Below are 18482 nucleotides of genomic sequence, written 5' to 3' on the forward strand. Positions count from 1 at the left end.
ATTTATGTGTCCCTGCGTCTGTATCATATGAAGACAATGATGAGCCGTACTACATTGAATTTCTCAAGCAAAAAAAAACTGAACTCCAAACTACTAATGATGATTCACAAAATTTCCTTGAAATTCCGGTAAATTGTAAATTATCCGAAATACAAAACTATGGGCTTTATTACCTTTGTGGTTGGGCAGTGTTTACTTGTGCGAACGGTTGCCCGAGAAAAAATGGTTCTATATAATTATATATAATTGTATATAATCATATATGATTATATATGGAATCACATATATAATTATATACAATTATATATGATCATACATAATTATATATAATCATACATGATTATATATGGAATTGTATATGAGGTTATATATAATCATATATAATTATATATGACTATATATGGAGCAATATACAACCATGCACGATTATATATAGTTCCATATACAATTATATATAAGTATATAGAATTATATATAATCATACATGATTATATATGGAATTGTATATGAGGTTATATATAATCATATATAATTATATATGACTATATATGGAGCAATATACAGCCATGCAAGATTGTATATAATTCCATATACAATTATATATAAGTATATGGAATTATATATAATCATACATGATTATATATGGAATTGTATATGAGGTTATATATAATCATATATAATTATATATGACTATATATGGAGCAATATACAACCATGCACGATTATATATAGTTCCATATACAATTATATATAAGTATATAGAATTATATATAATCATACATGATTATATATGGAATTGTATATGAGTTTATATATAATCATATATAATTATATATGACTATATATGGAGCAATATACAGCCATGCAAGATTGTATATAGTCCCATATATAATTATATATAAGTATATATGCTTATATATAATTAACAGACATAAAAATTTTTTCTTTGAAAAAAAAATTTTTTTTTGGTAATCACAAAAAGTGTAAAATTATGTTTATAATTACGTTTAAATAATTCTGAAATACAAAATTTGTCACATTTTCTATGAGATGTTTTGGTCTGCTCTGCTATTACCTAATAGTAAAATCATTATTTATTTTATTATTTAAATAAGTGTTATATTATAATGAAATTCGGTAAAATAAATAAATTATGAATAATGACTATCCAAATATATATTAAAATCAATTTTTATATTCCATTTATGATAAACTCATATGATACATTATGTAGATCATAGAATCATTATTATCTAAGACAGCAGCACAGCAGACACTTCAAGACGCACAGAGATCGCCAAAGTTAAGCAGCATTGAGCAGGGTTAATAGTTGGATGGGTGACCGCTGGTATTATAGCTATAAAATTATATCTAGATATTTTTTTTTTGCATTTTAATTGGTTACACAGAATTGCGTAGGACCATATTAAATATTCTATCCATAAAATTAACCCAATAATTAATTAGATGTAATAAATATATAATTAAATATTGTTATATATAATTATATATAGTTATATATAATTAGATATGATTATATTTGGCCATTTTTCATATATAATCATATATAACCAATTTATATATAAATATATATAATTATATATAAATATTTTTTCTCGGGTGTAATGATTGTGAGGCAGCAATAATCTCTTCAGTTCCTTTGCCTAACGCGAGTACGGCTTGGACGGATGCAATAAATCGAGGAAACTTGAAACATCCGACAGAGGCAGTATATACACTTTTGAAGACTGCGGAAGAAGTTTTTGCTACTTACAGAAAATCTCTTCTCCATTTGCAATCTGTGCATGAAAAAGTAATGAAGAGTGTCCTGGAAACTGCTGATCAATTATTAGTCTTCCCAAAATGTCATGGTATTCGCGACAAAATACTCGGAAAATTTATCTCATTGCGACTCCATGTTCTCGCAAAAGACATTACAGTGCAACCTGATAATCCCAATGTTGCAGTCTTCAGCTCTAAGAGCGCATATATGCGCACGTCAACAAAAACCGTCCGTAAATAAGTTAATTATACTACATTATTTATTCTTCTTTCTCAATAAAATTGAGGCTTTCAATTTTTAAAAGTTACTTGCTGGGTGACAATATTTTATACATATATTAGTCCTTGGAATAAATATATTTTATCTATATATACTGTCCATCATATTTTCTATTGTAATACGTTGAATTTGTTGATTTGATCAATAATAATTTCATATATTTTGCACAATAAACTTAAAAAAAAGTACTTGTTTCAATAAATTAAAATGACTGTATACATACTAATTACTTACCTGTTATTAGACGAGCTCTAATCTAATTATTTTTACTAATAATTAATAAATAATAATAATACATTCAGTATAAGACCTGAGAATCTATTGGAATAATAAAAATTATAATAAAAATATAGAATAATTGTAAAAAAAAAAATTAGAATTGCCGAGTTTCGAACCCGGACTTGGTAAATGAAAAGTTATCAAAAAGTGTAGGCGCCACAATAGAGCTTAACGTATCGATGTGAGAGGTAAATGATAAACTGCGTTTAGGAAAAACCGGTTTAACCGGAAAATTTACGGATGCAATAAAAAAAGTTATTTAAAGGTTTTTATTTAATTATGATTATTTATTATTATTGTTAGAGGGTGAAAATAATTTTTTTATGCAATGATTATTTATTAAATAAAATTTATTATTATTGCGAGAGTTAGCATGAAAATACTTTAGTTGCCGGTTAGTGTGTCTGACACACTCGTGGTGGCGCGACCGCTTGACACATTTCCCATCATGCATTGCAGGATTGGAATACCTTCTTATATATTACATTCCTCCGTGCCGATTACACGGCATCCCTATGAGAGAAGCTGTTGTGTATTGGCCCCAAAGTCATCCTACTTACGTGCCCTCTGCTGGAGTTTTGCTGTAGTTCATCTCCCCTCTTGCTCTTCCCCTCCCGTGATCACCGACAAGCGCGGGCTTGCCCGCGTCTCTCGTCATAGCGTTGAGTATTTTCGGCCACTAAGGTCGTCCATTTTTGTTATTACGAATAAACCAAATAAGTTAAACCGAATTTTAATTATAACTCGGCGTAAATTAAAGAAAAAGAATATTAAATTAGGCAGCAATTGCTACGGATTATTATAAACGGGACGAATACCTAGATAAGCAGTATGTCGGATCATACAGAGGAACAGCTAGAAAGCGGTGGCAGTAATGGCGGTCATACGCCGAAACGACATCGGGAGAGGGAAGTCAATAGTAGTAGTAGTGACTCAGGGCGTTCAAGAGCGCCTACTCTTCCTCCTCTTCCTCCTCGCAAGCGTCGTCGTTTCTCGGACACAAGCAGAGAGATAAGGGCGCTACATGAAAAGGTAGAGTTGCTTTCCGATCTTTTGTTGCAGAGACCACACGCACCTGAGCCTCCAGTCGTGAGCGTGACTGCGACAGACCCACAGACAAGCGTCCTGAACTTAGGACAATGCAAGACCGAGGTCGATGCGAAGAAGCTGGTACAACAGGCGGATCCCGAGAGCCTGAAAACTCTGTGCGATCTTCAAAGATTTGGTCTTCCAGATTGGAAGGAAATCAGGTATTCTAACACTTTAAAAGAGTTCTTAGCGTCTCCAGGATTTTCAGAACTAAAGGTGAACGAGGAGCTCTGTTACTTGGATAGGGCCAAAGATCCAGTGCTCTCAACGGAGCGGGTCCTGGCAGGCCTGTCAAATGCGGTTTTAACGCAGAGCAGCATTTTATAGAGCACACTGCAAGACATTGTAGAATGGTCTCACTCGATTGAGGGAGGAGTGAGTCCAGAATTATTGTTAAGCATGTTTTCCTTGAATTTCGGGCCAGAATCCGAGATGTTTAAGAATTCCCAGAAGATGTTACAGATCATTTGCGGTAAGAGAGCTTCGTGCATCGAGGCAAGACGCGAGAGGATATTGACAGAGGCACCTAATAAGCAAGTGCAGGGGGCCTTACGCAGAATTCCGCCTAGCTCGGAACACCTCTTTGGCAAGGAGAACCTGTCAACATTAATTACGTCTTTAGGTGGTGCTCAGACATGGCTAAAGGAGCCTTCGCACAGCAGTAGCAGACACGGTAACGCGAGTTCAAGCAGAACTTCCAAACGCGATAATTTTCGCACCGATTATCAGCCAAGACCTTCTCAGGTCTCTGGGAATAAGCCGGACCAGCAGAAAACTTCATCCAAGCCCAGATTTCCAAGGAAAGACTCAGCAAAACCTAGACAGTCCGGGTCATTTCGAAAAAAATTCGAAAAATGACTATATGGCAGCACCCAGATTCACAGGAGGTCAGCTGGCCAGATTCGTCGCAGTATGGAGAAGCCTAGGAGCTCCTCAGGTAATTCTAGACATAATATAAAATTTCCACATTCCATTTATAGGGAAACCGCCTCTATCGACCAACTGGCGAGAGCCACAATACAAGACAGAGTGCTCGACACAGATGGCGGAACAGATCGAGACCCTGGCGGGCCAAGGCGTCTTAGAAAGAGTTTCGGAACCAGGACCGAGCTTTGTCTCAAAGATGTTTCTGGTAAAGAAGAGCGACGGCGGCTGGCGGCCGATCTTCGATTTGAGAAACCTGAACAGGTATGTAGAGACAAGAGAGTTTCATCTAATTTCGCACGCAAAAGTTCCAGATTTTATACAGCCCGGAGACTGGCTAATCCGAGTCGACATGTCTCAGGCGTATTTCCACATCCGAGTGGCGAGTTCTCACAGGTGCTTCTTACGCCTGCTCTTCAGAGGAGAACTGTGGCAGATGACGAGCTTGCCCTTTGGCCTCTCAGCTGCGCCTCAGGCCTTCTCAACCGTAACGAACTGGGTAGCAGAAACCCTTCGTTCACGAGGCCTGAGAGTTCTGGTCTACCTAGACGACTTTCTAGTAGCATGCCAGAACAAGAACGAGTTGGTTGCCCAGGTATCCATGATGGTAGAGCTGCTGGAATCCCTGGGCTGGCAGATAAACCGGAGCAAGAGCATTCTAAGACCTTGCCAGGACTTAGAGTTTCTCGGCATAAGATCGAATGTCGAGAGGGAAGAGATGAGTCTGCCAGAAAAGAAAGTCGCAAAGATTATAAAGCTGACGACGGACATAGAAAGAGCTCAAAGTTGTACCTTGAAGGAGGCCCAGTACCTCCTGAACACTTAAACTTTGCTAACTTCGTTGTTCCGAGAGGACAGCTCCATTGCCGCTACCTCCAACGATTCTTGATGGGATTCAATCAGAGCCGACCTCGCGAGAGACGGCAGATAAGCTTCCAGATCCAGGACGAACTCGCTTGGTGGGCGAAGGCCGCGAGTCTAACATCTCCGCTCCACAAGAGCGAAGTGACACATTTTCTGGTTACAGATGCATCCAACCTAGGCTGGGGAGCCCAGCTGAACGGAGTACTGATGTTGGGAAATTGGTCAAAAACCCAGAGGAAGTGGCACTCCAACAAGAAGGAGATGCTAGCGGTATACCAGGCGCTGGCCCAGCAGGGTCAATGCCTGAGAGGAGCCCACATCCTCCTGCAGTCGGACAATCGTACGGTGGTTTCCTACATCTGAAAGGAGGGGGGAACAAGGTCATTGGAGCTATACAGCCTCACGTACCAGCTCCTCACCCTGGTCGACGAGCTCCAGATAGTGCTGTCAGCATATTACCTTCCAGGAAGATACAACGGCACCGCAGACCGACTCTCGAGAAAAAGGGCGCTACCCGAGTGGCACCTCCTACCAGAGGCTACCGAGGAGATCTTCAGACAATGGGGAACACCAGAAATAGATCTATTCGCCTCGGCCGAGTCCACAGTGGTCAAAACTTATGTATCGCTAGACTGCAGAGATCGATCGACAGCATTTACAGATGCCTTCAGTCAGGCATGGGACTTCAACCTCGCTTGGCTGTTTCCTCCGCCCAGCTTAATTCCACGGGTACTAGCGCACCTGAACAAGTGCCAGGGCCAGTTCCTACTAGTAGCTCCCAGGTGGGAGAGGACTTTCTGGCTACCGGATCTAGCCAACAGGAGTGTAGAACCTCCTATGACGATCAGGAATCTAGAGAGGGTACTGATAGACCTGACAACAGGCAACCCACCTCCACAGGTAGAGCAGCTTACTCTGCAGGTGTGGAGGATTGGGTGTGGAAGTCAGCTACCAAGGACTGGAAGCCCCAGGAAAGAGATTTGATTAAATCTAGCTGGAGAACTTCGACACTGTCGACATACAGAGCACCACTCAACAGATGGATCACCTGGTGCCAGAAGAACAACCTAGACCCTGGTTCTCCGAGAGGATCGGACCTAGCGAAATTTCTTGCAAGTCTCCACTTAGAGGAGGGTCTAGCGTACAGTACGATCCTAGTACACAAATCGGCAATTGCGACATTTTGCTCAGGAGGGCAGAGCATGGACCTCTCAGCAGATTTCCTGGTTCGCCAGGCTTTGAAGGCCATCTCCACTGCTAGACCTAGGAAGATAAAGGCGTCAGTATGGGACACCGGACTCCTGTTCAAGTGGTTAACCGCCGAAATTCCAGGGTTAACCCTGTTTGAGGTAGCACGACGAACAGCGACCATATTATTGTTGGCTTCAGGTCGCCACATCCATGATTTGACTCTATTAAGAATTTCGAAAGAGCACGTGACCAACCTGGGAAAAGAAATCATCTTGTGGCCCGCCTTCAGGCCGAAGACGGACAGGGCGAGCTTCAGGAAATCTGGTTGGAGGCTATCCAAGAATAGTAACATTAGGATTTGCCCAGTAACGTGGACCAGAACCTGGATAGAGCTGTCAGAAAAGAGACGTGAGGGTAGTAACCTGGAGGAACTTTTCATAACATTAACGGGGCCAGTCAGGGCGGCCTCGCAGACTGTAATATCGGGCTGGATCCGCTCGGTGTTGAAGGACGCAGGCATCGATGCGTCACCAGGTAGCATCCGAGCTGCAGTTGCATTCAGAGGGTGGATAGATGATATGCCGGTGCAGGAGATATTAGACAGAGGCAACTGGAAGTGTTCGGAAACATTCGCAAGGCACTATTGCAGGCAGGTTACCAGGGAGGAAGAAGCACCAGCGATCTCACTGGCGAGCAATTTCAAGCCTACCTAGGCGAGTAGAGAAAAAGAGAGTGCGAAGCGGAACTGATCTCTGGTATTGAAACTTATCTAAACTTTATTATTTTTGTTATTAATTCATAACTTAGATTTAGGAAACATTAACCTAAAAGGAAATATACTATTAAACATTATAACCTTATTGTAGAGTGAGACTCTAATAAACTGGCACACAACGAATTCCCTGGCTCTTCCTTAAAGCCTAGACCATTAGCTAGAAATAAGTAACTATAATTAAGTTAATTTTAGCATCACATAGCATTGAGGTGATCACCAGCAGAAAACAAACAGGTCTCTATAGGGATGCCGTGTAATCGGCACGGAGAAATGTAATATAAGTGTTTTGAACTACAACAAAACACGTATTATATTCCGTAGCCGATACACGGCATCCCGGTGAAATGCCTACTGGATGAAAGCTGCTATGACGAGAGACGCGGGCAAGCCCGCGCTTGTCGGTGATCACGGGAGGGGAAGAGCAAAAGGGGAGATGAACTACAGCAAAACTCCAGCAGAGGGCACGTAAGTAGGACGACTTTGGGGCCAATACACAACAGCTTCTCTCATAGGGATGCCGTGTATCGGCTACGGAATATAATACGTGTTTTGTTGTAGTTCAAAACACTTATATTATCTTACTTCTACCCTCCATAGTTGAAAATTGTTAATTTTTATTTGTCCATTGATATCTTAGATTTAGGTATAGTATATATATGGTATAATCTAGAAAAGATAATTACATCGGATGTCCTCGGTTTTCTTCGGTTATTTACGAAATTAGACGGAATGATACGAACTTCCCACCTGTTCCATGCTTGCGTTATTCTTAAATTGCAACTGGTAGATTAATATTTGTTGAAACATATAATAATAATAATTATTAATATTATTATTGTTTTTTTACAGTGATATCTGTTAATATTTAAAAATTATCGAAATTTTTTTAATTAACATTTACAATAATTGTGATTTTTTATAAATATTAATTTAATATAGTATGTCGTAATATTGATAATAACAATGGATGTTTTAAATAAAATATTAAATTCTGAAATTTCAATTGATGAAATTTTAGAGTGGCTATCTGCAAATGAAAATGAGGTAACTTAAATTTTTTTTTAGTATTTATTTTTATTTTACAACAAATTTCGAGGTTATAATCTATCCTCATGTGTTTATTTATTCATTATTTTTTGTTTATAGAATATTAATTTTTCCAACAACGCGCAAATTAATTCAACACCTACCGAATTTATCTTATGTTTTCTCGATTATTTGAGAAAACAATGTCAAGGGTAAATTAAAATTATTGATGTTTATTGTTTTTCTCTCTTAAATAATTTATTTCAAAAAAATATTTTCTAGGGCACTAGATGTTGATATTCATAATACTGTAGAAAGTCAAGTTAAAAAAAATATCCCAAATACACCATCAAAACAAAACGAGAGTGTTAACAGAACCAGTAGTAATATAAGCTTGGAACATAACAAACAATTGAAATTATCATCAGTGTGTACAGGTAATCAAAATAGTTCACTGGGATTTCACTCTCCTGACACCAAAATTGCAAATATAAGTAACAATATTCAACTGACGAGTACACCAGTGAAAACCATTCATCAAATAACCCAGTCTGCTGAATCTACTAACTTGAACACCACTGATAAATCGGAACCTAGGCATACTATTGATTGTATGTCTAGTTTTAATGAATTATCCCAATCTTTTAGTCCAATCATCAAACATAGCCGTCCACAATGGAGCAATGAAGATCATTCTTTTGGTAACCCTGAATTTTCCGTCAATCGCCAAAGCACATTAAACATATCCCCACACGTAAGACAGCCTACAATAAATGACTCTGTCCATTCTAACACATCTATAGATACAAGTGTTAACCCTTGCAGTCCTGTTTCACCTTTATATACCGGTTATATTCCATCAATATCTAAAAAAAAAAATTATGTCGCTATAAGACAAAGAGCTACTGGAAAAGATATAAATAAAAGTTCTCAATCTAAGCAAAATACTGATAAAAAAAAAAATGATCATAGTCGTAGTATTTGTTTCGGAGATTTTATTGCTCCAGAAAAAAGTAATTCTAAAAAAAATAATAAAAAAAACAGTTCAAAAGATCAGGTTTTGACACCACAATCTACTCATGAAACAGAGCCTTTGCAAAATAAATCATTAACAGAAAATACTAAAAATAAATCTAAATCAAGGCGCCGTATTAAGCCAACAAAATTGAATCTTTCATCTGATACAGGTAACAAATTATTTAAGTTAATATTTATTTTAGAGTACATTTATTATTCCAATAATCTTATTTTAGCAAATCAAGAGGAGGTTTTTGGTGCAGTGAGTAGACCACGAATAGTTAATCCACAATTTGTAGAAGCACAACCGAATGATAAATCAAATGAAATATCATCTTTTGAAACTGAAAGAGAATTATTAAAATTGGAAAGACAAAAACAACCAAAAGTTGATGCTTTTACAGAAGGAAGTAGTCAGGAAGTGAAATGTGTCATTAAATCTCTTAAACCATCTTCATTTGTCGTTCCTCAATTAGAATTTGTTGATAATATTGAAGTGCTAAATATCTTAGGAAAACTTTATGCATCTCTTCTATGTAAAAATTTTATTTTAAATCCTATGTCAGAATTATATTTTATTATTTCTTTAATTACATTTCAATATAAATCATTAGTGGATGAAAATGAAAGCCCAATAACATATTTAAACTCAGGAAGCAATAATTCTGATTCGTTAGATAGATTAAAAAAAAATTTAGGAGTTTCTGATATCGTTGAAGATATAAATGAAATAAGTTGCAACAACGAGTCTCAAAAAAATATCGATGATTCAGAATTGTCAGCTTGTGAATTGGTCGACAAAAAGAAAATTGAACAATCTCAAGATGAACCAAATTACCTTAATACAGCTCATAATTGTATTTATTTTGCGACAACAACTCTTTTTCATGGAAAAAGTTTATTATCGGTATTAGATCGAGCAGCTTTAAAGTTGCTCTATGATAATACATTGGTAGTAGCATTCCAACCAGCACTTCGAGAATATTTGAAAGAATTATACACACTTAAATGTTTACGTTCTAAACAATGTAAACCATATAATGACGCGAGGTAAGTGTGATAAATTAAACAATAACGATGCTATTTATAATAATTATTTTTATTTATAATAAATAAAAAAACTTATTTAAATTTTATTTCAGCACATTGCAGACGAATGTTTGTTTCCAAATGGACACAGATAATCGAGAAAATTTTCCTTCATCTTTAGCATTCTCTACGTTTAGAAAACAACGTGATTTATTCTATGAAATTTTAAAGATATGGGAAGATAATCATTTACTACCAAATTGGTCTTTTCATACAGCATTAGAAAGGAAAATAAATACACTATTATCAATGCATCATGATGTTATTAACTATTATCATATAGCGCGATTGTTGAAATCTCAATTATTAATATCATCTATGCAAATTAGACAAAAGGCAATACTTTAAATTCTTTAATCATTATGTTTTTTAAAATTTTATTTGATAACTTCGTGTAACAATACTTACTATACATAATTATTCAGCAGGAACAACTGGATGATGACCAAACTTCAAATGTTTTAAAATACTTGAAAGGTTTAGATCCAGAAAAGCTGAAACAATTAAAGGAACGGTTAGTTACTCCAACCTCATCAAAGGGACCAGTCCCGGAACCTGAATTTCTTGGCGTTCAAGAATTTTATAGAGATTTTATTTCAGCATCGTTTAATCCAAAATTTAATGTTATTTTGCAAAATTGTTTTGTTCAAGAAATTATAGAATTAAATGAAACACAATTTGCATGTAGCGATATCGATACAAAAGGTAAGTACAAATAATATTTTTTATTTTTCAAACATCTGAAAGTGACTAATTTTTCATTATAATTTCAGAAAATTCAGTGGATGAAAGCACGAAGCAAAATTATATTATTTGTTTATCAAGTCTAAGAGTAATGGCAAAGTTCTTAGGTTTTATTATATCATTGCCATTTCGGTCAGAAGTTAAAACATTAGAATCAATAAATACACAGATTGCTTTGCGGAGTCGCGTAAGTTTACATCTATGATTTTTTATTTTTAAGAAATTTTATTATATTCTAAAAATTATTTTCTTTAATTGAAATTTTATTTTAGGCCCTCCCACCATTGGATTTACAAGAATGTTTATCAAATTCTATGAAAAATGGTAAACTTTCGCTAACTATTCCGTGGTTGGTTCAATATCTTGCTATGATGGATTCAGTAGCATTTCATTTACCATATTATTTGAAACTATGTAAAATACTTTATTGTCTATATCGTACAGCATACAATTCGTTAAATCAAGAAACATCATTGTTGATAACATTCTGCATTGGTTGGCTCTTTGATCTTCCAAATTTTCCGAAAGAACTTTATTATAACTGGTACTCAAATTACAATAGTGTAAAAATTGAAACGAAACCATTTTTAATTATTAGTAAATCAATTGAAACTTCAAAATTGACGGATAAAACGTCGAAAAATGTTACTGGATGTAATATAATTTTAGATGGAATGAAAATAATTGACGATAGAGCTTTATTTATTAGTTGTGAATTTTTAACGGAATTCAAAGTTTTATTAACAGCTGGGAATTCAAGTATACATAGCGGTAATAATGCCAATCGGCACATTACACCGGTCTCTAGCCAATTATCTAAACCAACACATGCTGCAAGAACAATAACTTTAGAGTTACAACTAGAAAATGCCTTTTTTCATAGCCAACCACGCTCAATAAAAAAGACGGTTGATTTTGTTTCTGAAAGAGTCGCTTCAACTTGTGTTAAATATATTTGCAAATTTATAATAACGCCGATCAAAGAAAAAAGTTACAAAACATGGAAAATACAAATCAGTAAGAAGCCAAGTGAACAAATCGTTGCCACGGATGAATTGTTTCAGCATATAACAGTTGTTACACATGAAATTAGTAAAGAATGTAAAAAAAAAATTCCTGCTATGTGTGAGACAAGGATAAAAAATTCCATAGAATCTTTGTTAGCTGAAGATATTTTAGAATCTGTAAAAAATATGTGCATCAAAATTGCTAAGAAAATGGCAATGGAACGAATAAATCAGTGGATTGAATCTTATATCAATGGTGTAACTATGTCCAAAGATATGTATGAAGAATTTGTAAATAAAAAATCATTCGATTCAGACGAGGACTCAAAAAATATGCAAAAGAGTAAATATGACTCAAGATATCCTTCTTCAACTACAGTAATTAATGATGTACGCAATTCAATGTGGGAATTAATGGAACAAAATGGAAGGTGGTCTATATTAACTGAAGAAAAAATTTTATTGATTATTGGTAGTGTACAATCAATATTGTTGGGAAACAATGAATTAGTGATGTCAACTAAAAAAGTTTTATGTATAATAAGTATTGATTATGCTATACATATAATAGTTTTTAAAGCAGAATTAATGACAACTAACATAGAAAATAATTTTATAAAGTTGTGGAAATTGTATAAAAATATTAATGAGTTGTTATCAGGATTATTGAGTCCTCGAAATATCAAACTTCTAATGCAAGCTTATGATGCCACAATTTGGAGAAGATATGGAAGATTTATACAAAAATTATTAGCAGAAAATATATTAACAATTGAAAATTTCAGTGATCAGTGTGTTGCCTTTTTCAGACTTGAATGGCCTGGCTATGTTTTGAAATATATTCCAAATTGTTTATTGGAAGCGATTAGTCATTATAATAGTTCAAACGAACACACTGAAAAAATTAAATATTTAATTGGTTGGCTCGCTGGGACTTGCCCCGAATTAAGCTACAATTATGGATAGTAGAATAAGTATTTTAATTTTATTTTTTCATAACTAATTAGGTAAACTTGAAAAAAATATTTGTACAAATAAGTAATTGTAAATTAATAAATTGACAAAAAATATATTTAATAACGCAAATGATCAATTTATTTTTCTCAAAAAAAATCCTTATAGACTTATAGTGAAATAAGGCTTTGGATCTAAGATCTATAATGCTAATACTGATTTATTTAGCATTCGTATTTTTTATTTTTTGGATATATTTAAGCAATAAAGTTATATTTAGAGCAACTAGTAAGTAATTTTTAGACCCAATTCGTTATTCTCTACTTGTGTTTATATATGTTTGGAATGAATACATGAATGGGACGTATGATGGAGAAAAATAGAATTTTAAGCTCATTGAAAAAACTGTTTTTTTTTTTTTGAAACTGAGTTTTTTTACTTCTAGCTATGAAGATCAATGATTTTTTTTTTTGTTAATAACATGGTGAAAAACCCTCGCGTCTCAAAAAAAATGTTGACTTTTTGGAAGATTTTACTCAACAAGAAAACAAAAATTAAACATTCGCAAAAAATTTTTGTGCCGCTTGGGAACTGTTTTAACAAAAAAAAAACATTGTCTGAAAAACTGATCCTAAATAACATTAGTTAATCAAGTGAAATAATTAATAATTAACCAACGAAATAATTCGGACCAAAAATAAATTACGTTTTCAATTTTATTCAAAATTTTTCTGTCTCACACTAAAGCTATCCTATTCCTTAATTTAGATGAAATCCTATTCCTTAATTTAGATGAAAAATATGTAAATATATGTTGTCCGCAAACTATTCGTAACGTGATTGGTCGATCCTATTCCTTAATTTAGATGAAAAATATGTAAATATATGTTGTCCGCAAACTATTCGTAACGTGATTGGTCGATTTTATATAAATATACATAATATATGGTGTATACTATACTATAGTGTACGTATTCCTATTCCTTAATTTAGATGAAAAATATGTAAATATATGTTGTCCGCAAACTATTCGTAACGTGATTGGTCGATTTTATATAAATATACATAATATATGGTGTATACTATACTATAGTGTACGTAAATAAACGAGGGAGGGACAAAATGCAGAATGTAGTAGGAACTTTTGAATTGTAAGGTTGGTGAACCTGCCGTACTAAAGATATGCTATAGGAAATGATAAAGGGGCGTTCATGATGGATAAAAATGCCAAGCGGTGCTACCTACTTGCGACTAACCCTGATAGCCATCTTAACTTAAACTTTTATTCAATCTACTGCCGAAATTTGTAGCCAACTTGATGAAAAAAGTTGCAAACCAAACGTTTTTACTTAAGTTGTCTACAAGTTACAGTGCAATTTGACGTCAAGACTTGCAGTACAAGTATTTTATTCAAGTTGTAGTAAAATTGTAGTACAATTTAACTAAAAGTTCGGTGTTAACTTGTATTCAAATTGGGGCTGTAGATTGCATTCAATTTGTTTACAACTATTGTACTATAAAAATTTACGGCAAACTTGATGTCAAGTTAACTGTAACTGCTGAAATGCAACTACTTTTAATCAAAGCGTGGCTATCAGGGAAGCTTATCGCTTAAAAATTGATAAAACAGGCCGTTCTAATTGTTGAGCATTAATCTAATAGATGGCGCATACATGCGCATTTCTGCCTTAAATAATTTTTTATAGCATTAAAGAGCTCATAGTGAACGTATAAGTTCTACATTTATAAGTCCAGCTAATACGTACTCCATAACACGAGGAATATAATACTCCAATAAATAATCACGCTAATTGTGAAATAAAATATTAATCATTTATTTATAAAATTTAAAAATAATTATGCAATAAATAATTTAACAGTGATGTGAATAAAAAATTTGTTCAGTTTATTGATGAATTTGGAGTGCAAAAAATTACAACGATAATAATAATAATAATAATAATAATAATAATAATAATAATGATAATGATAATAATAATCGGTAGATTATCGGAATCCGTTACGAAGAAAATATGATTTATAAATACTCTTTATAAACATGTAAAATAGTGTAATATTGTATTTGGAGTGTGAAAAATTTAACAACGTTAGAGTGAATTTATATAAAACTTCATCGATTAGAATTTTAAGGTACCATTCATATTTGGAAGTAAAAAAGTGAGTGTATAATTTATATTATTTTATTTTGTTATAAACATTTTTAAGTTGTTTTCACTATAAACAATTAATTTTTTTATGACTTAGTAATTTAAAGGAAACAATTAACATTTTCGAAAAAAAATACTCCAATAGTAACAATCTACCTACAACAGGTGCATTCCATTAGGGTATTAAATCATTGATTTGAAATCAGCTTTTCTTGGCACGGATGGCACGGAATTTCTTATGAAAAATTTAATTAAATTAATTAAATGCCGATGATTTGTTATAAATAATAGCGAGTAAATTATACTCAACCAATTTATAAGCACGAATGGCCTAAAGTTGCTCATTAAATAATTTAATGCAACAAGTGTCCAGCCATCTGCTCGATAAAAATACAAGTACGGCAATTATATATAAAAAATTTAATTAAATTAATTAAATGCCGCTGATTTGTTATAAATAATGGCGAGTAAATTATACTCTACCAATTTATAAGCACAAATGGCCTAAAGTTGCTCATTAAATAATTTAATGCAACAAGTATCCAGCCAGGTGCTCAATGAAATACAAGTGCGGCAATTATATATAAAAAATTTAATTTATTTAATTAAATGCCGATTATTTGTTATTAATAAAGATGTGTGAATTATATTCCACTAATTTATCAGCACAAATGGCCTAGAGTTACTCATAAAAAATTTATTGCAACAAGTATCCAGCCCGGTGCTCGATAAAAATACAAGTACGGCAATTATATGTAAAAAATTTAATTCAATTAATTAAAGGCCGCTGATTTGTTATAAATAATGGCGAGTAAATTATAATCTATCAATTTATAAGCACAAATGGCCTAAAGTTGCTCATTAAATAATTTAATGCAACAAGTATCCAGCCAAGTGCCCGCCAAAAATACAAGTCCGGCATGATCTTGGCACGGATGGCACGGAATTTCTAGTGAAAAATTTAATTCAATTAATTAAAGGCCGCTGATTTGTTATAAATAATGGCGAGTAAATTATACTCTACCAATTTATAAGCACAAATGGCCTAAAGTTGCTCATTAAATAATTTAATGCAACAAGTATCCAGCCAAGTGCCCGACAAAAATACAAGTCCGGCATGATCTTGGCACGGATGGCACGGAATTTCTTGTGTAAAATTTAATTCAATTAATTAAAGGCCGCTGATTTGTTATAAATAATGACGAGTAAATTATACTCTAGAAATTTATAAGCACAAATGGCCTAAAGTTGCTCATTAAATAATTTAATGCAACAAGTATCCAGCCAAGTGCCCGACAAAAATACAAGTCCGGCATGATCTTGGCAATTGGAATGGCACGGAATTTCTTGTGAAAAATTTAATTCAATTAATTAAATGCCGATTATTTGTTATAAATAATGGCGAGTAAATTATATTCTACCAATTTATAAACACAAATGGCCTAAAGTTGCTCATTAAATAATTTAATGCAACAAGTATCCAGCCAAGTGCCCGACAAAAATACAATTACGGCAATTATATGTAAAAAATTTAATTTATTTAATTAAATGCCGATCATTTGTTATAAATAATGGCGAGTGAATAATACTCTACCAATTTATAAGCACAAATGGCGTAAAGTTACTCATAAAAAATTTATTGCAACAAGTATTCAGCCAGGTGCTCGATAAAAATACAAGTACGGCAACATACAATTAATTGCGATTATTCAATATTATGAATTTTTCATACATTAATTATTAAAAAAAAAAAAGATTATGTAATTAGATGAAGTAATTAATTCTCACTCGGGATTTAGAAAAAGTGCTTTTCTAACCGAAGTAATTAAGAAAATGGACGCTCGTAAGCTGGTTTGATGAACTAGTGCTAAGTTTATTTTTTTTTAATAATTTATGTTTAATATTCTGAACTGGCAGTCATTTTTTTCGATTTCTTAATGAGCATTTATTAAAAATTTAGATGGTAGTAATTTTTATAACAGATAATAAAATATATTTAAAAATAATTTAGGGTATCAATAATTGGACCCCTGTCAATAATTGGTGCTTTTACCGTACCTACTCTTTTTTAAAGTGAAAAAAAATTATGGTAAACAATTGAGGAGGATATACTTGGCACGCATGGCACGGATTTGATATGAAAAATGAACTGTAACGACTATCCAGCCAAGTGCACGATAAAAATACAAGTACGGCAATTTCCTGGCACGGAAGGCACGGAATTTTGTTTAAAAAAATGAATTAATTTATTAAATGTCGGCTATTTGTATAAATATAGGCGTGTTAATTATATTCAACCTATTTATGAGCACCAATTGCTGAGGGGTAACTCAAAAAAAATAAAATACAACAAGTATCCATCCAAGTGCTCGATAGAAATACAAGTCCGGCAATTTTATAGAAGAAACTTAATTTAATCAATTAAATGCCGGATATTTATTATAAAAATAGGGGTGTCAATTATATTCAACCTATTTATGAGCACCAATGGCCGAGGGTAACTCAAAAAAAAAATAATGCACCGAGTATCCAGCCAAGTGCTCGATAAAAGTCCCAGTCCGGCAATTTCCTGGCACAGATGGCACGGAATTTTGTTTAAAAAAATGAATTAATTAATTAACTGAATGCCGAGTATTTTTAATTAATAATGGCGAGTGAATTATATTCCACCAATTTATCAGCACAAATGGCCGAGGGTAACCCAAAAAATAAAACACACCGAGTATCCAGCCAAGTGATAGATAAAAATACAAGTCCGGCAATTTGAAATAAAAAATGTAATTAATTTATTGAATGCCGAGTATTTCTTATTTATAATGGCGTTTAAATTATATTCAACCTATTTATCAGCACCAATGGCCGAGGGTAACTCAAAAAAAAAAATAATGCACCGAGTATCCAGCCAAGTGCTCGATAAAAGTCCAAGTCCGGCAATGTCCTGGCACGGATGGCACGTAATTTTGTTTCAAAAATTGAATATAACGAGTATCGAGCCAAGTCCTCAAAGAAATGCAAGTCCGGCAACGTCCTGGCACGGATGGCACGTTATTTTGTATTGAAAATTGAATTAATTTATTAAATAACGAGTATTTGTTGTTAACAATGGCAAGTTAATTATATTCTACTCATTTATGAGCACAAATGGCCCAGGGTAATTCAACAAAAATAAAATTTACCGAGTATCCAGCCAAGTGATAGATAAAAATACAAGTCCGGCAATTTGAAATAAAAAATGTAATTAATTTATTGAATGCCGAGTATTTCTTATTTATAATGGCGTTTAAATTATATTC

The 18482-nt window shown here is 33.6% G+C and overlaps 2 protein-coding genes across 3 annotated transcripts; both read left to right on the forward strand.

Annotated features, from left to right (window-relative positions):
* Positions 1-4069: 4069 nt before the first annotated feature.
* On the forward strand, positions 4070-7122 carry LOC123261437. Its single transcript, XM_044723029.1, has 2 exons — positions 4070-4154; positions 5471-7122. Exon 2 carries the CDS (start codon positions 5518-5520, stop codon positions 7120-7122), a length of 1605 nt encoding a protein of 534 aa, XP_044578964.1. The 5' UTR covers positions 4070-4154; positions 5471-5517.
* A 659-nt stretch (positions 7123-7781) lies between these two features.
* On the forward strand, positions 7782-13144 carry LOC123261512 (codanin-1). Of its 2 annotated transcripts, none has more exons than XM_044723139.1 (9): positions 7782-7967; positions 8124-8228; positions 8331-8422; positions 8493-9397; positions 9464-10277; positions 10370-10652; positions 10742-11021; positions 11090-11247; positions 11333-13144. In XM_044723139.1, the coding sequence occupies exons 1-9, from the start codon at positions 7914-7916 to the stop codon at positions 13031-13033; spliced, it is 4392 nt and encodes a 1463-aa protein (XP_044579074.1). In that variant the 5' UTR covers positions 7782-7913; the 3' UTR covers positions 13034-13144. The 2 variants fall into 2 exon arrangements, with proteins under 2 accessions (XP_044579074.1, XP_044579075.1); XM_044723140.1 differs by having other exon boundaries at positions 10745-11021.
* The last annotated feature ends 5338 nt before the right edge of the window (positions 13145-18482 follow it).

Source organism: Cotesia glomerata, linkage group LG3 (assembly GCF_020080835.1).
Source record: "Cotesia glomerata isolate CgM1 linkage group LG3, MPM_Cglom_v2.3, whole genome shotgun sequence".
In the NCBI taxonomy this organism is placed as follows: Eukaryota; Metazoa; Arthropoda; class Insecta; order Hymenoptera; family Braconidae; genus Cotesia; species Cotesia glomerata.